Source organism: Coturnix japonica, chromosome 1, assembly GCF_054131305.1.
Source record: "Coturnix japonica strain WE chromosome 1, WE-NBRP24, whole genome shotgun sequence".
Classification (NCBI taxonomy): Eukaryota; Metazoa; Chordata; class Aves; order Galliformes; family Phasianidae; genus Coturnix; species Coturnix japonica.
Genome location: NC_140663.1, coordinates 7904945 through 7929014, shown reverse-complemented (window position 1 = coordinate 7929014; position 24070 = coordinate 7904945). Strand labels below are relative to the sequence as shown.

At 35.6% G+C, this 24070-nt stretch overlaps 1 protein-coding gene across 4 annotated transcripts in view; it reads right to left on the bottom strand.

Moving 5' to 3' along the window:
- The window catches only part of SEMA3A (semaphorin 3A), a 316274-nt gene that overhangs the window by 112928 nt on the left and 179276 nt on the right, over positions 1-24070 (bottom strand). For all 4 annotated transcript variants that reach the window (XM_015876098.3, XM_085552395.1, XM_015876186.3 and 1 more), the window contains 2 exons: positions 7761-7918; positions 4591-4653 (listed from right to left, as the gene is read on the bottom strand). In XM_015876098.3, coding sequence (XP_015731584.1) covers positions 4591-4653; positions 7761-7918 — 221 coding nt within the window. The remainder of the gene's footprint in view (positions 1-4590; positions 4654-7760; positions 7919-24070) is intronic.

The window sequence follows — 24070 nt, the reverse complement described above, 5'->3', positions numbered from 1 at the left end:
TGACTATGCACACGTCCACACTCTTAAGTTTCGGCATAAAAACCAAAAAGTATTCTGTAGACACCTTGTCTTCTTTAATCAGTACCAAGGACTAGTCAAGAATCTCTGGAAACAGTCACAGGACTTGCAAAAACTAGAATAGATCAAATGAGAGACTGAGTTCCAGAACAGCAAGAAATCCTCAAAGAACTGCTCATTTAGTTGAACTGCATAAGCAAACATAATATTTGTTATTTAAAGTTTTTTATTTCTCATAAACTATACTACTTTTATGCTTTTGTTATTTTTAATTTATAATTTGTATAAAATGTAAGATTTAACTTTGATCAGAGAAGTCCTGTTCCATTGCATAGCTGGGGTAAACCCTTCAGCATTCTTTATACCTAGCTTACTTCAAAGCATATTTTAAACATATTTACCTATACAGTGAGCAAAACTTAATTAATTAACATACACTAAGCACTATAATTAATAGCAGCTAAGAAATATGAATGAGAAACACTTCTTAAGGAACAGATTCCAGGAGCATGAGAGCAGTACAAGTAGGCCACCCTCCTTGAATCCCACGCCAGCTGCCTGTACTGCAAGCCTGCTGCACCCAGATCAACATGACCGACAGTGTCAGTGCAAGGAATCCCTCTGAAGGAGTAAAAATGATGGTAAATTACCTCTTATAATTATGAGAGGAAATCTCTGAGGTCAGAGCTGAGGTTAGGAGCAGGGCAGAGACAAGGTTGTACTTGCACTGCAGCTGCTGCAGTGCACCTGGCCTATTAGTGAGGACTTGCATTTTCAGCACTCATTTCCCCTGGAGATCAATAATTTAAAATGTTTTTTAAAAGTATCTCAATGTAGAGGTACAGACTGTTATTTGGAAAGTTTTGAACCCTCACAAGTGAGGAGTATCTAATATCTTAGCAGTGGTACATTGCTGAAAGCAATATTAAATCAAGCATGTTTCATAGGGCACTTTATTTGTCCTCTATTTCTCTTGTTCTCACTAATGAGAGACTGTTGAGATATTTTTATGGCCTTTATATTTCACACTCCCAAGGTACTGACAATAGTTTTAAGGAATAAATGAAGAAGGAATAACAATTTCCTTAAATAGTTTTTATCTCTAATTACAGCTGAAGAAGCTATTCTAAATACTTTATTAGTACTGTATTATATTATAGAAATAAAAGGAAGCTGTAAATATTCCAAGATGATGACCTGAGCAGACCAAAATATACGTATGTCACTCCATAAGTAATGCCTCTTATCTATTTTCATGGAAACTACAACAGATACAAATAGCACAGTAACACTATTTGATAGAGCAAGTTCTCAGCTATAAAACACTATTTTTCAAAGTAGGCACCACCGTTAGCTATGCATTTTCACTAGCGATGTACAAGAGACTGCATGCCATATTTTGTAAAAACCTGCACCATGAGAGATGGTCCACTGTTTCACAGTTGCTAGGAAAATATTGCCCACACAGTCTGTTTTTCATCAGCCTAAACAGATGGAAATGAGAAGGCACCAAAACTAGACAGTATGGAGTGTGCAGTAGGACAGTTCTGCCGTGACTGGCCATGTGATCCATAGTCTTCAAACTGGCAAAGATCCTAGTCTCATCATGTTGCAAGAAAAACATTCTCCTCTGGACTGACTCTAGATGTTTGAGCCTTCAGCTTCCTCAGCGTCACGATGTAGTGGTCATAGTTGATGACTGTTTCAGGTTCCAAGAAATCCAGAAAGTTCACCCCTTTTCCTATTCCAAAAAACAGTGCACATCACTTTAGCTGCTGATTGCTGCATCTTGAACTTTTTTTTTTGGATGAGGAACTCTCATATCACCACTCCATGGACTATCATTTTGACACTGGCTTGTAGTGGTGGCACCATATCTTGCCACCAGTAATGGTGCAACCCAGGAAAATGTCACCTTCAGCCTCATATTGGCTCAATGGATGGTCTGCATACAGTGTTCTTTCTGTTTCTGTGTGATCATTCATTGGACTCATCAAGTGCAAACTTTGTGGTATTCCAACATTGCTGCCATACACTTTCCAATACACTGAAGCCAGTATTCAACTTCATATTCAACTTCCTTGGTTGTTATCTGCCAATTCACATGGATAGGTTGATCATGACACTCTTCATTTAATGATGTGAGAGCTGTGCATCACCATCCGGAATGTGGTTTGTCTTTCTTGTCACTGCTGCCATTGAAGAAATGAACCTCTCACTGCCTCAGTGCACCAACATCCACTGTTTGAGCTCCACAAATGTTTAGCAAGTGTTCATGAATGTCAATAACTTCAATTTTTTCTGCATAGAGGAATTATATTACACACCTTTTCTTCATATGCACTTCTATGTCAGATGCCAGTCTATCAGACCGTGCTTTTGCTGCCATCTGTCATATGGCAACAAAAGGTAATGGAATATTGATGGGAAGGTTCAACATCTACTACTACACCACCAACATCAGACTCTGACATTGTGGGCCAACATAATAAAATAGGAGGCATTACTTTTGGAGCAGGCCTAATATATTCCATCTTTATATGAAAACTGTACCCACACTAAACATGACTTATTCATTTTTTTTATTTCTCACCTTCATTTCTAGAGAAGTCTGAAAATAAATAAAAAATAACAATAGTAAAAAAATATGCCACATCATCCCTAACAACGCAAGGATGTGAATATTATCTGGTTCTTGCAATCGTTTTTCTGTACTGCTGTCCTACTATTATGTCAAACCTTTTTCCTCAGTGCTAGGCTCATGTTTTTGATTATGCTTTTCCATCAGCTCATGAGTGTGCTGCTTCTAATGTGTAGGTGCATAGCAGGCAGATAACATGCTAGGTCATACGCAGCACAGTAGCAAAGTACAGGCTACCCTTTTTCTCATGATCAGTGAATGCAGCTGCCTTAATATCACAAGATGCAAAAGATTAAAGATGGATAAATTCGTTACAGTATTAATAGACCTCCCAAGCTTACAGAAGGAGAATAGGAACCCGAATTTCCCAACTCGCTCAATTTGTAATATATTTTTGTTATGGAGATGGAGAAGAATCAGCCTAGCGTAATGTATTGAACTTATTGTACTGTTCTGGCTTTCTAAAAATAAGTATGAGAAATTAAAGTAATATGCTTTTATCCTCAGTGTTGAATCTCTTACTGCTTTTCTAGATTTCACCAAAAGCTATAAAAAATTCTACTTTGTAATGCATAGAATAAGATCAAGCTGCAAGGTTAATTTGCCCAGAATTTTAACCTTATTTTTAAATACTTAACATTAACCCCACCCCCACCTTTTTTTTTTTTTAACCCTGAAAATTAAGGGCAGTCTAGTCCTTATTTTGAATATGCTCTGAAAATAATTTAACATTAAGTAGGATTAATTTAAAAATTTTAATTCTTTCTTATGAGGCAGCTTGAGCATCAGACAATACATTTGCCCTTTCAAATATATAGTTTATCCTAGAACTCTTAGTTTTTTTTTACCTAGATCCTTCACTGTTCCCAATCAGCTTTTTATGAAGAAAATTGTCACTTTTGTCTTCAGTAAAGAATGATGAAATTATGTTTATTGTGACCTAGGAAATTATTCAGATGGAGCTCTCTAGAGGCATATGGATGGCATTATGAATATTTTACAGAATCATCCCTGAAAATCAGGCCAATAGCTTATACACACACGGCCATCTTCTACTCCCAGTTGTACTTTGGCAATCACAATGATTTCTCGTTTGAGTATTCTATGTAAGTATTTATTTGGATTATTTTCTTCAGTTTTCCTTTCTTCACCCTCGTCTTCCCATTTCCCATACATTTGTTATAAAGGCAACAGTTATTTTCAGTGTAAAATGAGTATTATCTAGAAGATACTGGCTATTTCTGTCCTATCTCCTAAATACAGGGAATAAAACATACAGAAGTATGAGGGAAAATGTACGGAAAATTGTGTCTATCTATCTGTGTAGTGTACACTAGCATAACTGTCTATCCTGAGGTACCAAACGCAGAATATTAAAACTATTTTGATATTGGTAAGAACTCAATGCAAAAAAAATAAAATAAAATAAAATAAAATAAAATAAAATAAAATAAAATAAAATAAAATAAAATAAAATAAAATAAAATAAAATAAAAATTAGGGAAACTGCTGACTTCATTGAAATGCCAGAAAGAGAAAGAAGTGCTTGGGAAGCTTGGGAATCATTGCGGGTCTGAGACCTGCAGGAGTGCAAAAATAAAGCAGAATGCCAGTAACCTGACATCAGAAGAACATTCATTATGCAAGGGTTAATATTCCTCATGCTGATGTTTCCTTTCCCTTCTAGTTCTGCGGAATAAACTTTTGCTTTTCCTCATAAAACTGAATTTCGTTTGTATGATTTCCATTTTAAAATTTCACCCCTGATCATAACGGTAAAACTGAATTGTATAGAATTAATAAGTTTGAGGTAGCTCAAATATGTGGCCTTGTAGTTTAAGAATTAACACAATAAAATCTAATAAAATATTTAGAATGTTTTAAAAAAGAAAAAAAGAAAAAAAAAAAAAAAAAAAAAGATTTGTACTTACCAGAATATCTTTTCCAGCCCACTTGCATTCATCCCTTCGGGAATGAGATACAGGCCAAACAATCTAAAGACAGCGAGCAAAAATCACGTTATTTCATGCTTCAGTAATCACATATTGCAGACCAAGTATTACAGAGTGTCTTCACTCATTTTGTCTTTTTCTCATTCTTATTTCCTTCTCTATGACGAAATTTGACAATGAAGAATTGAAATGATAGTAGCAAAATAGAGATGATAAGAATCACAGTAAAACAATCTTGTAATATAATCTGTATTATGAACCTCAGCAGTGAATCTTGAATACGAATGGAGATTTGACTTTGTTAGTGAATACTCTTCCACTTTAAAATCCAATGTAATGAAATGAAGACTCAGAGCAAAAAATTGCAGATATTTCCTTGCAGTAAATTTGATCTATGTGAAATACAATCTCAGATTAAAGTTACAGCCTAGTAAATGAGGGATTTGCCTCTTCAGTGTCACTACTAGTTTCGCATTTTTCTAGGTTTAGTTAATTAAATAATAAAGAAGGTGTGATATTTGAAAAGCATTACACCATTGAAGCAGAAATGTTTATTCTCTTCTAATTGAGCTACTCAAATATGCATAAACTTAAATGAAGGTTTACTTCAGTGTTTGCCTTGCAGAAAATGGATCTCACCTCATACTGAGAAAAGCCAGACACCCTCACAGTCAATTATTCATGCTTTTGGGTTGTTGAGTTGTTTTTTCTTTTGTTTGTTTTTTGTGGTGGTTTTTTTTTTTTGGTTTTGGTTTTTTTTTTTTGGTTGGTTGGTTGGTTGGTTTTGTTTAATTAAAAAAAAAAAAAAAAATCTTTTAGGAAAAAAAAGCCAGGCTGCTCAGTTGGGAGTCTCAGATAATGCAATATAAATGGCCATAAGTCTGAACTACAGCCGTGGTGTTCAGTGGTGTTTGTGAAAAGAAAGTGAAAAGGCAAGTATTAAAAAAGGAACAAAATAGAACTTTTTCTATTTTACTTCCTGTTTCTATTCAGCTTAAAATATGCAGAGATGTGAAAATTGTTCTTTTTCCTGATTCTCACACCATGATATTTTCTCTATTTTGGTTTAAATGTCAGCAAGACTGAACCATTTTAAAGTAATGGAAGGAAGTTGGGCAAAAACACTAGGAGGTCTGAATGGATGAACAAGGACACATTCAAGCAGAAAACAAAAACTTGCAGAAGGTGGAAGCAAGGACAGATAGACTGGAAGGAATACTCAGAAATAGTCCAAGTAGCCAGGGATCATGTCAGCAAAGCTAACGCCCTGTCAGAATTAAAAGTGGACAGTGATGTCAAGGACAGAAATTAATCTTCTACGGGTCCACCAGTGATGAAAGGAAAAATAGAGAAAATGTAGGCCTTTTCCAGAAGAAAATAGGAAGCCTGGTTATTAAGATTATGGAAAAAGTACTCAGTTGAGGTACTCAATTACATTTTTTCTTCAGTCTTCATCAGTGAGTGCTCTAATCACTGTTCAGCTACAAAGTCCTGAGCATAAGAAGGACCTGATAAAGTTGAGAGAAGGGCCACAAAGATGGCTGTAGTACCTCTCCTATAAGGCTGAGAGTTAGGGTTGCTCAGACTGATGAAGAGAAAGACTTCAGGAAGACCTGAAGGTGCCTACAAGTAAGGTGGAAAGGGGCATTTTACAAGGGTACGTATTGATAGTACAAGGATAGTACAACTTTAATCGAAAAGACGATAGACTTAGATGAGATGTAAGGAATAAATTCCTTTTTTCTTATAAGCTTTCCTTATATAACCAGAACAGGTTGTTAAAGGAAGATGTGGATGTCCCATCCCTGAAACTGTTCAATGCCAGGTTGGATTTGACTTAATTTTAATACGCTGAAAGATGAAGTTTAATTGTAGTACCAACTTAGTTGTTATTTTGATTGAAGTTTCTTCAGTGACCCTTTTCTCCTCAATAAGCAGACCCCAAAATTCTTTAAGAATTTTGTTTATTCTTAAATCTAAAGTCCAAGTTATAAGCTTCCTGTTTAAGTCTGTTGCCAACTTTCAGTTCCATATAATCAACAGCAGTTCTTTATTTAATACAGTAATATTTGTATAGAATTTCAAATAGTGTTCTAAACATATAAGAATAGTGAAGTAAGTAGAATACAGTCCCCGCCATTCTACAGAGTGGTTTTCTGCAATGGAAACACCTTCTTTCCTTTAATTACTCCAGATGTTTTGCACATTAAACTACGAATCCCTCAGGGAATTCAAATAAATAGCTAGTTTCCTTTATAGCTGCTCTGAAGAGAACAGAAAATACCCAGTTTTCCTTTTATCCTTTCTCCTCAGAGAATACAAATGAATAACCTGTCTTCTCTCTGAACAAAAAAAAAAAAAAACACAAGGTATTTATTGCTATCATATTAGGAAGCTAATAGTGAAATGGGCAAAAGGTCAGGAACACCATGAAAAAAAAAACCCCTAGTATTGAAGCAATATATCTCTCATAAAATAGTACTCCCTGTATTTTAAAATGTGTCATCAAAATACTTAAATATAACAAATCAAAATTCCATCCCATTGTTTACCTTCTTAGCATATCATTAAAGTAAATTAGAAAAGAAAATGTTTTATTTAGGCTCCAAGAAAGCATATTCGAAAACATCACTAAAATATTTGTCAGATTTAAATTTGTCTCCATCTTTTACAGGAAAATTATACTTCTCTTCAAGAATGCCAATCTTGAACAGATCTATTTCTCTTTTATTAATACTTAATCTATTTTGGTGTATGAGCAGTAGGAGCAAAGTGCTTTAAAGTGCTGTGATAAAGATAAGAAATCAACACAGACTCATGAATAGATTCTATCTGTGAATGAATAAAAATGAGTCCTTTTTTGTAGACTTTTATAATTGTATGTTTGTTCTTTTGTTTTTAATAGCAAACATGAAGTATATCTTGTTTGCAAATTAGCTGGATTATCCATTTATTACTTAAATTTTCATACTTTGGGAAAATAAAAATGATTCAATGCTTTTAGGCTCATAATAATTTTCCCTTCATAGAGCTGGCAAATGTTTGTCAGTTTAGCGATAGTAGTATTCCTGATATATCACCACATGAGTCATATAATCCTATAAAAAAATGTGAAACATATAGAATATATAAAACATGACTAACTGTACCTTTTGATATTCCTTGATGTTAACCAGGTTGAAAGAAAATATGTGGTCTTTAGCTCCAACATACAGCCGACTTCGTTCTTCATCCAAGAGGAAAGTATGGTAACTGGAACTATTAGCTAGTCCGTTGAAATTGACTATATTATTGGATTCCAACATTTCTGCAAGATAAAGATAATGTTTTCTATTTTAATCTGGTTAAGTAGAATACAGGCTTATGTTTTGACTTGTATGGATTTTTTTTTTAAATTTTTTTTTTATTTTTTAATTTATTCTTATGGAATGAAAATTTGTGAAAGTATTACATACTTGGGCCTCTGAGTATTGTTATCTCAAGTATTCACACTCAAACTGCTACTGAGATTTAGCTCTAGACAAACAAAGGTCATCTGCAAAATCAATTAAAATTGTGTATGAGATTTTAGATAGTTAAAATCCTATCCATGTATCCAATCAACTGTTGGACAAAGTTCAGCTTTGTTCAATCAGTGAGATTTGCAAGCACAAAGCTGAGGATTTCCAGCTGATAAAAACCACATTTAAACACAAAGTCTCATCTAACATGCAGAACCGCTTCACACATCTACAAATTGTGAGAAAGAGGGTAAGAAAGACTAGCTGATGAGTTAAGAAGACACACACAGTCTTTTTTTCTGTATATTACTATCATATCAGTTTACCAATACTGGGAATTGTGTACCTATCCATCACAGGAATAAAACTAGATAAAGTTACTTCTTTTTAAACTTAAGAATAATTTTCTAGTCCTCATACTCCTCACAGAAATTGCCAAGATTAATTTAAGTACAGGAATCCACAGAATTCCTCTTGGCTATATACAAACATTAAGAAAGATAAATTAATTTGCCTGAAACTGCTGTAAAATATGTTTCCATACAATAATACAGAGTGTATTACTATAATCTTTCATGAAAGCTCTCTTTCTTCAGTCCTTTCTACTTACATTCATACTGGGACCAATGCCAACTTTATCATTTCAAGTCACCTCTGTACTAGTAAGTTACTGATAAGAAACTTTCCCCATGATGAGGAATCCTACATGGTTCAAGCCCTGACCTTGTGATACACAGAACCAAATACAGTTTTAGGCGCAGAAGCAGTTGCATCAATGCCAACAGAACTCCTCACACAACACGGATGGGGACAGATGAGAGAGGGATCAGACATATTTGAAAGCAAGAGCTTGGAGCATGCTCCAAGAGAGGACATAGTCAGACCTCTAGGCAGCTAGCATACGCGTCACGTCCAAGCTTTGCCAAGGCAAAGATGTCTGTCTTTCCAATTAAGAGCAGCTGCTAAATGTCCAGCTTCTGCTCAGTACTGAAGAATGTTGTTGTATGACGTTTTAGTTTTCAACAAGTTCACTTCAGTTTTCCACCACTGACTCAATTAATTAGCAAGTAAATGATAACATACCCTACGCAGATAAAAATGAAGGTGAAGCTGCTGTTCTAGAAGAAGCTTCTCATTAACTTTTTTATCTTTTTTTTCCCCATAACTTGTCTTCTTTTCCCCCCTACTGTTACTGTAACCAGGACAAAAAAGTTATCTTTTTTTTGTAATCTTCATTAAAGATCCTTTTACAGAATCTCACCATCTCCAGATCAGTAGTCCTAGAAGTATTAAACCTATTTATCGCATTTGCATTTACCAGGTGGATTTTGAAGCAGATATTCTATAAAGGCTAGCATGGAGAGAATTAATAGGCAACGCATCCAATGAACATGAAGATGGCCATCAGAATATTCATTCTGAAGCCCAGATTTGCCCCACTATTCTTTGCACTTATTTGAAAAAATCTCTCCCTAGAATCAAATAGTTCACTGATGTTAAAGTAGAGAAACATATCAGATCATGCGCTAAATTTTGTTCCTCATTCTCTTATTTTTTTACTGGCTAAATATAACTATACATTTTCACTCTGTAAAATTCATACTGCTTGAGATTTTTTTTTTTTTTTTTTTTTTTTTTTTTCTTTTCCCAAGCAGTTCTGTCAAAATAATTCTTCTGGCTTCCAGCCAAGTTTTAGAATTTGACTGCATTGTCCTCCAGTTCACTTATTTGCATTTTGTTAGACTTTACTAATTCTCTTTACATTGTAATGACTGATTCAGATGTTGAACGTCGACTTACTGAATAGCGAGTGATGCAGATGATTGACTGCTTAACTCATCTTAGAACTCTCTTGGCTAGAAATGCTTTGCTGTCATCTGTATCTGATCATTTTTTTTTAATAATATAGCTGTCAGAAGCCTTTGTAATTTTTTTCACTCCTCTTAGTTTGAACTCACAGAGGTATGATTCTGCCTTTTGTGGCTCTGGATTAAAAAAAAAAAAAAAAAAAAAAAAAAGTCTGCTGATGTCAATGTTACACAAATTTGAAACTGATATAAATGGGAAGATCACTTAGCTATGTGCTTTAAAGTGAGTCTGATATGATTTTTCTATTGTAGAATTTTACAAACGGTAATTAAAGTTTTCTTTCTTTTCTAATATTCCTGAAAAATTCCAGACTGTAACATTGAAATCTAAAGTTTATTGTGATCAAAAATAAATGACATCACCATTTTTGTTGTTCATATATCTTCACATTGTAACATGAAAATATAAAGGCACAAGTGTGCAGGGAAATGGGTGGTTCTGTGTGTGTGTGTGTTTGTTTTTTGTTTGTTTTTTTTTCATTTTCTATGATTCTTTGGAGTGTGTAACAGTGTTAATGGTAATACCAGTGGATTTTTTTTTATTTATTTATTTATTTATTTGTGAAATGGCAGTATGGAGTCAAACTAATAGCTGAATCCCCATTACTCTCCATAAGGGTAGAACATGTCTCCTGGACATCGTGAATTGACACAGGGAATATAGTAGAAAAAGAAAAAAAGTTAGGCCTCATCATATTCAAGGCAGTACAGTTTAAATGTAAAATCAAGTTTCTCCTTCTCAGGAATCAGAGAATATATATATTAAGGAGAAAAATGACATTTGGGTGCTGTTGATTCTCATTCACTGATAAGTTAAGTGGGATACAGTTACAACAAAACTAAGAGATGAAAACCTAAATAATGTCTGTATTTCCTCTACTGTTTATTTTAAAGTACATTTATTTCTTCAGTGATTAATGCTTCATATGACATTCTGGAAAGTGCTCTTGAAGAGCAAAGCAATGACATTTGCACAATCAATACAAATCAAGTATTCAATTTCCTCAGATTAATTAGTTTCAAAGTGTTTACCATCTAGTGTCTTTTCAGTAACCAACCAGAGACTATCACTGTGACAATGACAGAAACAGCAGTGACCGGGCACAATCCCAGAAGGTCACTGATATCCATCAATTCTGTTAAGTGTCGATCAGTCATGTTGGCAACGTGCATGGCTGATCAGCACTGAAATAAACCAAGATTTACAACAAAGATTGCATTGCAATGACAAGAAGAAAATGATGAATGCCCTCAATAAGTCAATGGCATATCTATGGCCCGTGCAGATATACAATGGTTGCCTATATTAAAGGTCTTTTAGTCATTTCTTAAATTCTTTTATGTTTGTTTTTTGTTTGTTTGTTTTTTTCAGTATTTTTTACTCTGAAGATTATAACATTCTCCCAGCAACTGTTGCAGTCAAGAACCATTGATTCAATAATTGCTCAGAGAGTGTTTTCTTATTTCTTTTTGACACATCCTCAGTTATCATCATTTTTCTTTCTCTATAAAACTAACAACTGCACATTATGACTTTACTATCATCTATAAAATGAAATAAGAAGTAACTTTAGAGTGAGTACTGATATTTTGAAGGTACTAAAAACTTCATTGCTTTTGTTATTAGTGCTTGATACCCACATTTATTAAGAGTGTTGCAGGTGGCCCAAACCAACAGCTTGAAATGCACCATTTGTTTAAAAAAAAAAAAAAACACAACATTGCATTGTAATAAAATTTCAGTTGTGATCATCACTGAAATCAACTGGAGTTTGAGTTTTTCAAGATTTGTGGGCCACCTTTTGATAATGAGCACTCCATTTTAGCAACCAAAATTCACAGACCCGCCTTGCTTTGCTTGCTCCATTTTATTTCCTTTTCTCTACTAGTGTCAAGCTCTCTGGTTTTTGACCTTCTTTCTGTGCGTCCTTATGTAGTCTCTGTACGGTCTTTCTTTTTTAACTGACATTTCTGTTGATCCAGTGTGACTTGTGTCAGAAAATTTACTTTGCCAGATCAACTTGGCAAATTTACACAAGAAAACCAGTCCTTAAATTTTCCTTCCTTTTAATACATGATTATTTAATTTGCTAATGGAACTGCAATTTAATAGTATGTATACACAAAGACGATCAAATTCCTAAAGTGAAATCAATGGAAATACGCATGCAGAAGGAATGCAGATTTTGTTTATTTTTATGACAATTTTGTCATTAAGGAATAAGCCAGAAAACCACACCTACAGATAATGTGAATACATAATGTGAATACTGAGGTTTGTTTTATCCACATTTGGTATCTCACAGTAAACCTTGGTTTATGTCTGTGTTCCTTCAGTAGACTTTGTGAAATAGAATAGCAAAACAAAATAAACTCTCTTATTTTTTAAATTTATCTATGACCAGGCAAATATCTTTTTAGTGTGCAGAATTTTTCTGTGTTTCAAATGAGAAAATTAATGAGTCTTGGATTGTGATCCCCTTATAGTCTTCACAACAACATGCCAGTCGAGATTTTTGTTGATAAGAATGAAAAATCAAAGCCTCATATCCCTTGCTAGAAAAATCCAAGTTTCTTCACTAGGATTCAGATCTGGCTCTGGCCTATTACTGGTGACTCTGCAGTGACTGGATTACGCAGTCAATTCTGCTTGTCATAACATGCTTCAGAATCAAATGAGTGGGTTGTTGATTGCAGAAAATTCTCAACCTTCATTCCTTAGCCTGGAATGATAAGATCTCATTGTATATCTCATAGCAGTAGATAAAAGATGAGTCAATGTGTGTTATACCATCAAACAGGGATTTTGCTGAATTGCGAACAATGCCTCCCACAACGTCATGCTAGAACATTTCCTTCTTCTCTCGCCAGGCTTTTACCTTGGCTACAGAATATCAGGTGGCTGCAGGTTTGCACATGCATTTGTTGCTTGTGCATGTATATTTGCCTGTTCATAATATCACCTTGCATATCTGTCTAAATAGTCCCAGATATAAATTAGTCATTACTCTGAGTGATTGTTTGCTGATTTCTAAGATAACAATTCTAGTGTGCAAAGATAGGAGTGGATAGTCTAACTTCTGACCTCTTCTATAGCCTCCATATTTACTGTTATGAATGTCAGTGGTGAAATCTGCCCTTATCAAAAAGTCAAAGAAAAGTAGGACACCTTCCTGGAAGTCATTAGCCAGCAGAGACTGTTTGGCAAAACCAGGGATAGAACAGGGAATAGGTACAGGATTTGTTGTGTCATTTCCACATGCCAACTAGACAACAGCTGTGATGCATACAGAAAAGTTTCACTGATATATTCTGATATTACAAACACCCATGGTAACTGATTTGGGTGCTTGAGAGGTATCTATAACCAGACGAGCTGGTCTGTATCCCAAATCTGAGTGATACACACATCCAGTGGCCTGAAATATTTTATTTGTTTGTTTGTTTGTTTGTTTGTTGTTGTTTTGGTGGGGTGGGAGATTGAAGGGGCAAGATTTGGTTTATTTTTTCACCCACACCTTCTCAGATATCACTGGGAGCTTAAGATCAGGCCCTCAGCAAGGAAACTTATTTTGGTGTGTCTTTAACTCATCAAACTATCAGCAAAAGATTTAAAAAGCAAACAAAACAGAACATACTAACAAACAAACAACAACAACAAAAAAAAAAAAACAAACAAAAAAAAACACCCAAGCCTCAAAAACTTATTATTTCACATAATTTTAGTATTATGTTACTTTAGAATATCAAAAAGTAATCATTTTTATCTGAACTGAAACAAAGCGCAGGTTTACAAGATGCATGAGTTCACACAGTGAAACAGGCTGTTTTTTTGTGTTTTTTTTTTTGTATAGTATGAGCCCAATAAACTTGAAACTACACAGCATTTGTTGTTAATGGCAATTCTGTGTTATTGTAGTTTGAGTGAGATAAATTGCAGGGAGAAAAGGGAGCGTTATCTTATCAGTAATCAAAATACAATTGGAACAGAGCCTCTCACAGCTGTTCAATCTATCCTAGCTTTCATCCTCTTCATCCACCTTATCATAACAGTTGCCAATCACCTGATTTCACTGAACTCTACTGGAAGGAGTAAAAGAAAAACAGAAACATTATTTTTGTCATAATACTTTTGTTTCTGAACATGTAGTTGGAAACAGTTTACGGAACTGAACTGAACATTCTGGGAACTATGTTTTCATTACAATTTATCAATTGAAAGTAGCTAGGACAAGATATACAGTTTTTAGTGCACTCATGATGCAATCCAAGAATTTTAAATGAAACACTCCTGCTTACCTTCCACTAGAGCAAAGAAAACCTGAGAGCCGTGAGTACAGTTTGATTAAAACCAGATACTTGGAAGGAAGAATGTTGCACCAATGTTTTGTTTCAGTTGCACCGGCATAAGCATGGACTCCTTTGACTTCAAAATACAGATGCATATGTTTTTTATACTGTAAAACTGAGAGTAGATTTTAGTTCATTAATGTCAGCACTATTTAGCTACATGACAGCCCTTAGAGTGTTTTTGATTTGAATAATTGAAGGAGTCACATGATATTTTAAAGACATAAAACATTTAGATTTCAAAACCTAACCTGTTTGCCTTTTATTAGTTGCACATTTTTATTTTTTTTTTGTCTCTGAAAATGAATCCAGATTATCCCTATTGCTCAGAGTTGTTTCCTTATAAAATATTAACCTCTGAACTAAACAATGACTTGTAAAGTTTGATTTCATATATTTGTAAAGTTGCTTGTAATATCTCATATTATTAATTTGATTTTGTGCTCAAGGTTTTGGTATATATTTAACTGTGAGCGTTATAAGCAGTTAATGTTATTATAAAATATAATTTTATATTATATATATATAAGTTAACATTATTATAAAATCAGATAAAAATACTACTACTACTACTACTAATTATTATTATTATTATTATTATTATTATTATTATTATTATTTTTCCCCCATGTAGAATCTGATTTAATTAAATATAAATAGATTTCTTCTTAAGGGAAAACTTTTGTAACTTAAGATTTGAGTAGGTTACATCTTCACTACCTCCCATTTGTATCCTAACGAGCCCCTAGGTATTAACTTCTGTAACCCTTAAAGTTTTCGAAAATATGGCAAAATTATACATTAAAACAATGAGCTAATGAAAACTGCTTACAAACATTTATTATCTTGTGGATAAGGAATTGTCTGGATGGCCACATCCAGGGATTTACAGTCAGTGTCTCTGTCTAGGTGAAGAACAAAGATGAATAGTGTCTCTTGGGTCCACATTGAGTCTGGTTCTGTTTAATACCTTCAATAGTGACACAGACAGTGGAATTGAGTGCACTCTCAGCAAGTCTGCAGATGACATCAAGTTGGGTGGTGCAGTTGACAAAAGAGAAGTTCCAGAGAGACCACAACAGGTTTGAGGGGTGGACCTCCATGAGCCTCATGCAGTTTGACAAGGCCAAGTGTAAGGTGTTGCACCTAGGTCAGGGCAATCCCACACATATTAGTACAGAACAGGAGATAAGTAAACTTGGAATAGCCCTGCAGAGAAGGAGTTGAGGATATTAGGATATTAGTGGATGAAAAATTGGCCAAGAGCAGGTACGGTATGCTTGCAGCTCAGAAATCCAAACATATTCGTGTCTGCATCAAAAGAAGCACGGCCAATGGAGTTAAGGGAGGTGATTCTCCCAGTCTGCTCAGTTCTTGTGAAGCCCCATCTGGAGTACTGTAGCCAAGCTTGTGGCCCCGCAGCTCAAGAAAGATACAGAGCTTCTGGAGTGTGTCCAGAGGAGGTCCACAAAGATGGCTGGGGCACCTCCACTATGAAAAAACGCTGAGAGAGCTGGGCTTGTTCAGCCTGGAGAAGGCTTCGGAAAGAACTTATTACAGACTTTCAGTACTATGGAAGAACCTTATGAGGAAGATGGATTTTATAAGGGCATGTAGTGAAACTACAAGGGGTAATGGTTTTAAACTTTAGGTTAGATATAAGGAATTCTTTACTATGAGGGTGGTATGGCACTGGAATAGGTTGCCCAGAGAAACTGTGGATGTCTCATGTCTATGAGTGCTCAAGGTCAGGTTGGAAGTGGCTTGGGCAGTCCCCATGGGGGAGACTGAATTACATGATCTTTAAAGGTCCCTTTCTACACAAACTTTGAGCAACGTGGTCTAATGGGAGGTGCCCCTGCCTGGACTACTGGGGAGGGTGGAGGGAGGGTTGGAACTAAATGATCTTAAAGGTCTCTTCCAATCCAAATAATTTGATAGTTCTATGATTCTGTGTTTCTATGATTGAACTCAATAGTAGAAACACTTTAGGAACAATAATTCAGCACTACACCTTGAATAATATATCTTGAATGTGCTTGGTTAGTTTAACGTGACACTATATAACCTTAAATTGCATCATCAGCTAGTACTGATAAGTGACCAGCTAAATCTCATTCATTAAGTAGTTCAGATCCAGTTATTAGTTAACCACTTCTCAGCCATTTGTATGATACTGCTGGTATCAACAAGCTATGCTTCAACAAGCAGAACTGGTACTGGTTATCAAGAAAGTGAAATGGTGTAGTTGTTTCTTTGAGGATTACCTTATTATAAACAATTCATTATTGTCTCAATAAATACCATATCACAGAGTTATCAACACCTTTTCAATGACTAACAGCATAGAGAGAGAATTGTTTTCCCATGGCACAAAGGCACATGGGAATGAGACAGAAAGACTGTCATATCTTCTACTTTCTATGGCCTGTATATAAGTAAGTTGGGTCCAACCATTCTAGCACAGATTTTGCTCAATGGCTGTTCCCTCTAAAAAAGCAAGGAAAAACAAACAAACAAACAAACAAAAAAAAAACAGCAAGAAAGGAACAATAACCATATTTGCTCAAAATATTGATTATAACACAATGTAGATATGCCTGAGCTAGCTTTAAACTCACTTGTGTACCTGCAGTGTCTAATAACGTTGTCTGGAGAAAAAAAATATATATATATATACACATATTCTTCCTCATCTTAATTTACCTCCATGAAGCTCCAAGGGTACTATCTTCACAGAATCACAGTTTAGAAAAGGCCTACAAGATCATCCAGTCCAACCATCCACTAATCATCAATAGTTTGCACCAGACAACGCCCCTCAATACAACATCCAAATGTTCCTTGAATACCTCCAGGATTGATGACTGTACCACCTCCCTGGCCAGCCGATTCCACTTCCTCACCACTCTTTCAGAGTAGTAGTATTTCCTAACATCTAGCCTGAACCTCCCCTGGCGCAGCTTGAAGCCATTCCCTCTAGTCTTATCACCAGTTACACAAGAGAAGAGGCTGACCTCCAGCTCACTTCAGGAAGTTATAGAGAGCAATAAGGTCTCCCCTGAGTCTCCTCTTCTCTGAATTGAACAATCCCAGCTCCTTCAGCCTATCCTTATAAGGCCTGTGCTCCAGATCCCTCACCAGATTTGTTGCCTTTCTTTGAACATGCTCCAGGGCCCTCAGTGTCTTTCCTGCAGTGAAGGGCCCAAAACTGGACACAGTACTGCTGCAGGCTAAGTAGGCAAGCTTTAGGATTATGTTTTTTAATTTCTAATGAGAATTTTTTCTGCTAAAAGAATTTACTTAGAATCATTGAACCACAGAATAGTTTGGGTTGGAAGGGACCTCTACGATCATCTACATCCAACCCCCTGCTATAGGCAGGGACACCTCTCATTAGACCAGGTTGTTCAAAGTCCTGTGCAGCCTGGCCTTGAATGCTTCCAGGGAGAGGACAACCACAGTCTCACCAGGCAACCTTTTCCAGTGTCTCACCACCCTCACAGTAAAGAATTTCTTTCTAATATCTACTCTAAATCTGCCCTTTTCCAGTTTCAAACCATCTCCCTTCGTCGTGTTGCCACACACTCAAACAACAAACAACACAACAGCAACTACAACAAACAATATTAACTAACCAAACGAAAAGATTTAAAAAATTATCAAGCAAATATAAAACTAACTGTAAAATCAAAACCAGGCAAGTTTTTTGGTGATAGACAAGCAACAAACTTCTTAGAATTCTATGATGTTTGAGATAAAATTCTGAGAACCTGGGCCAAGAGAAGGCCAGCTTGTTTTTCTCATTCATCCCTGCATAGGACTATGCTTTATTCTCAGTTCCTAATAATTTAGCGTGACAACTGAAAATTCAGATGTAATTGTCCATGATAAAGGAGACTGTGTGAGACAGTGTCTTTCTACAGCTTAAAATATTGTGACGTTGGTGAAAATCCAGCACAGATTCAGTCCTTTTTGATTTTATTCTATTGCTTTTTTAAATTATTGAGCTCACAATATATAACTGCATACATTATTTACTGAGGTGAATTAGTCCACATGTATAAAAAATCTTCACAGCTCTATGATTAAAACAAAAACAACAACGAAAAAAAAAAGAAAGAAAGAAAAAGAAATAGATTTTGTGCCAATTTTGCTTGTAGGTAAATCACTATATTTTGTACAGCAGCTGGCATAGATTAACTACATCCAGTCTTTCTTATAAGGGTACAAAATTTCAATTTCAGACATAGCTATCAACACTCCTTATGATAAAATTTGTCTTTGTAGAATGGGATCCACTCTTCACTTTGATCACATATCCAGAACTTTCAGGAATTGTCTTTTCCTATTATTATAATGGATGAGTAAAATTCATGCTTTACATCCTTTTCTCTACTGATAGCTCTTGTTTCCTCTAATCTTCAGGTGAGGATTTGGATGAATTTCAGCAAGAGCATGAAAGCACTCAGTGCAGTTAAACAGCTTGTGTAGCTCACATACAGACTAACACAGCTCTGCTAATGCAATTTATTCCAAGCACACAGAACAAGGGACTTCTACTTTTGACACTCCTTGAACATAATTCTGTGCCAAAATAGACTAAGAGAAGATGCCTAATTTATTTCATGTTTAATGCTCTTCTATCAATCAATGTTTTAAATTTCTTTCAGGTTACACAAAACAAAACTCATTCTATTCTACTTTCAGTGTTTTTGCAGCGATTTTACAACCAAAGGAAGAGCAAGGAATTTCAAAGAAATGTCTAGAATCAAAATGCAAAAAACTTAAATAAAATTTCACATCAATTTTCTGGATTCTGAGTATAGTCCAAAATGGCTGGGAGGAGTGTGTTTCCACCTAAAATTTTATGGCACACAAACAAACATGAAATTTTAACTGTGATACCACTAGGAAATTATACTATAAAGTGATTTAGACAATTCAGTGTCCCCTCCAAAATGTCTTAATCCGATTTGCACAAAACACAGTTAAGCTGTGGAGTTTCTTAACATGAGCTGTTGTAGATGTTAATATTTGTTCATAATTTCAAAGGTCAGTGTTGTATAATATAGAGAGTAAGAAATCCTTAAAAGCTTATTTAATTTAGGTACAGATTCTAGCTCACAGATTTCCTGAACTTCAAGCTGTCAGAGGTTTAAAGAGTATTCTGGGGAACTACCACCATGTGATTAACCCAACACTACTTTCTCCCACTGTGGAGAACTCTATTATGAACCTCCATTATTATGAGTTTGCTGTGGCTGTGATTGGAACCAGCATATTTACCACCTCACTGTGTATGCATATAAATACAGCCATGAGTTATGTCTTGAGAAGAGCCAAGCTGCAAGATATGAAGTGTAGTTTGACAAAATAACATTTAACACTCCTTTCTCACCTGGGCTGTGTGGTGTGGCTGCCAATGGAGCCTCCCTGGTCTTTCCTTAACCCTCTGCCTCACCTCAAAGCCTCCAGGGCCATCCCAGATAAGAGGAAATATTTTGAAACAGCAACATTTCAGGGTGACTGAACCTATTTTCTGCAACTGTATTTCAAAACTCTAACTTGTAAATACCTTTTATTTTGAAATAATGGGTAGGTATTAGATCTTTTAAGCAAACAGCAAAAAGAATCATCATAATATGAGGAAAAGGAGTGGGATTATCAGCATTCACATTACACCTGCTGTCTGGATGGTCTTAATGCATGACCAGATTTGGATTTCTCAAAGACATGTCAGTGTAAATACAACTGGATTTGTCTGAGCACCAAATCACCTGTAGCATCAGGCTTCTCTTAGGGCACTGTTTAAGAGGACTTCAAAGATAACTGAAAGTAGTTCAGGATGTTTTTTTCCAGTGTCAGCTGAACCATTTCTTATTGGATGCTTGCTGAATGCTGTCAGCAGAAATGGCTGAACTACGAGGGCTGCTCCAAAAGTAATGCTTCCTATTTTATTATGTGGGTTTGCAGCATCAGAGGCAGATAATGGTGGTATGGCAATAGAGGTTGAATCTTTTCCCCAACATTCCATTACATTTTTTTTCTGTAGGACAGATGTCAGCAGAGGGGCAGTCTGACAAAATCTCTGCCAGAGACAGTAACAAACAAGTCATGTCCTTGAAACAGAGAGCAGTATACAGAGTTGAATATCATCTTCAGTGTTTTGGAAACAATTGTGGCAGCGTTGGAATATCTCAAAAATTTCTGTCAGGTGGGTACCACAAATGCTCACAAAGGAACAGAATTACTATATGCAAGTTTTTCAGGATCATTTGAGCCGATACAAGGCTGAAGGTGACAGCTTCCTGGATCACACTATTATTGGTGGCAAGACGTGGTGTCACCACTACAAGCCAGAGTCAAACCAGCAGCCAATGTGTGGTGATACGTGAAATCCCCATCAAAGAAAAGGTTCAAGCAGGTAAAGTGATATGCACTTTTGGGATAGGAAAGAGAGGATCCTTCACTTCTGACAGCTTATACTGCAACACTGATTAAGCTGAAGGCTCAAACATCCAGAGTCAGGCCAGAGAAGAAGACAGTCTTCCTCTTGCAACAGGATAAAACCAGATCCCACACCAGTCTCAAGACTGTGGAGCACACTGTCAATTATGGCTGAACTGACCTACCATACCCACCATATAGTCCATGTATTGGTGTATTCTAACTAACATCTGTTTGGGCTGATGTGTGTGGGTAGCATTTTCCTTGCAACAAGGTGATCATAGCAGCTGTGAAACACTTGGTCATCTCCACTGGTACAGAGCACAGCATACAGGCTCATGTTCATTGCTGGCAAAAATGCATGGCTAATGGTGGTGGCTATGTTGAAAAAGAGTATTCTTTAGTTGAGAATTTGTTCTATCAAACAGTGTTATTGTGCTCTTTGTATCAATTGTGGTTTCCATTGAAGCAACAATCAAAAAAGCAAAAATACTTTTGCAAAACTATAAAAAACATGCGCTATTTCACTCAATGAAATTAGCTGGGAAAGGAAAGCCAGCATGGTTCAAAGCTGGTATACCTCAAATGTGTCTCTTCCCAGCCAATTTTTTTGGACTGTTTTCCTCTCTATTTACAGTAGCACATTAGAGGTCTAGCCCACATCTCTGATCCTGCGTATCTCAACTATTTAAGTAAATGATAGCTTATTCATTGCATCACCACAGAGGCACAATTATCCTCAGCATTAACCTGAGGAAGTAAGTTTAGTGAAATTTTGCATCAGGAAAAAGAAATAATGAAAGTTTTGTTTCTGATGCTCTAGTGCAACATTAGTGTGTCATTTGTCTTTCCAGTCATGAAAACTACACTTTTTACCTAGACAGAGATCAAATTCATATTTTCTTCAGACCCTGATAGAATAGATACCTTCAGAGTATGACCTGTAAAGTCCAAGTATTAATGCCCAGACGTAGAGATGGAAAGCACAGCATGGTACCTTTTATTTATTACATAAAATGAGAATTAATAAAATCTAATAATTTCTGCAAAACCTTCTGGGAATTTTAATTTAGTTCACTGATTCACATTCTGAATCTCCTTGCATTCTGAGTAAGTTGAGTTCCAGACCCAATTATATTACTCATTCTCAACAGCTCACAGTTACTTTGCTAAACTGTCTCCAAAAGAATGCTCCTTTGGGTGCAATATTCAAGTGTATATGCATCTCAAATGTTGTACAGTCTTCCAAATGTCCATATTGATCCAAGATGCCACAAGTCACTGTTGATAGAAAAGGAGCATTTACACAAAAACCCCATTTGAAATTAAAACAGTCATTTCTCCTTGATGGTAATATAGTAACACATTCCCGTAAATGGAAAACTCTAGATATTTAGGGGGGAAATATTTATTTATTTATTTATATTAAAATAGCAATTCATCTAAAATTGAACTGGACACCAATTCAGTGTTTCCAAATTAAAGCACTACTGGGTGGTTCTAAATGAGTTCTTGAGAGACGGATTTCAGATTATACAATTGGTATGACTCTGTTGCTTTATTACACTGTTACTTTTCATAAACCCAGATTAATTTAAAGCAGATGTAGCCATAATTTAAGTTAAGCTTACTAAGTATTTCTGTAGAATTCACTATCCTGTAGGATTTTGCTTAAATCTGGAACAAACTATCACCACAACAATAAACTTGTTTATTGTTTATCTAATTGTTTATCAATTTTGAAGACTATGTAATACCAAAGAAGGACATTAGAAAGCTATATTATGATGTTCTAACACAGAGGTCATTGTTAGTAATAAAATATTTATGGAAATTATTCCTTGTATTTATGATCAAGTGGTTTCAATATATATTTGAAGATCTTCAAGAATAAGTATTTTGCAGCCTTAAAATCAGTGAATTCTGAGTTATCATGGAACATTACCGGTCTGTGTACAATCAATGTACTACAAAGTTACGCTCATTTATTCTAATCATTTTTGTTTCATGTACCGACAAGTGTATATTCAAGATAAAGCTTTTCTTTTTTGTTGCTGTTGTTGTTGTTGTTTTCCTTAGTCAAATATAATTCCAGCAGCAGAGGACATGGCTTCGAATATAAAGGCAAACATTTAGGTATTCCTAGGTAGTCTAATTATGAAAGGCATCAGGGCAGAAGTGTTTTCCTCCTATAGCCACTAGCATTAATTTGACCTACTGGGGAAACAATTTCTAAATGTCAACATTTGCATGCCTGAACCCTGCCATGAACTAAAAGGATTCATGTGCAGAGGTCCTGCCTCAAGCTGCGACATACTACTTGCCTCCTCAGAGGGAGTTAACACACTAATTTGAGCAAATGAAATTATAACAACCAACTCTCCATGGTGGTAAGAGGAAAAGCACTCTGACTGTAGTGGATGACTGCAGTTTAAGTGGTATATTCGTTAATTAAATAGCATTATGATCACTGAATATGAATAGGCTCTAAAAAAGGTTGTCAAGCTTGGACGTAAATATGAACATAGTACCTGGTTACCAAAAGAGAGAGTTGCTGTTGCTCTTTTCAGAAGTATAAGCTTTGAAACTTAAGACAAAAAAATTTACACATTTGCTATATATGCTGTTTTCTGCAGATGTATATTCTAGAGTGCACTCTTGAGATTCAGATGCTAACAAGTCTGAATAGCAATCTGGTAGAAAGTTGAGGAAGTCTGCATCTGCTCCACTGCTTAGTTCAACTGGTTAATGACCCTTGAGGTCTAATCCAAAGACAAGCAAAGGCAGTGGGATTTTACTGACTGTGCTGAAAACTGAATCAAGCCAATGGATTAAGGGTATGATTCCTACAGGACCTGTGTTTTCAGGAACTTCCTCCAAAACATTTACCCTTATAACCTCAGAAACATTTTTAAAAAAGAATGCACTCTAAGCTAAAACACAGGGCCCTGATAACACAGGATCACTTGCTAACACTCTTCTGCACAGTGCTCCAAATACTTTTCTTATCTTGTGATTAAATGTTCAAATTGTTATGTTTTACAGTGTCTCTGTAGAGAAAACATAAGCAGTGAAAGTTTTCTATTTTGCCTAAGTATAACTACTCTTATGAGCTGAGAGTGATATTTAGTAAGTGGGATTTGGTGTTGGCTCAAAGTTTCTGTAAGATATGCATGTTCTGCTATGAGAATTCTGTTCCAGAATAATGTTGAATTAATAGACAGCATGTACTACACCTAACTTGGCTACATGAATTGAGTCTAAGTTCTGTTATATCAAGAAGCAGTTTGC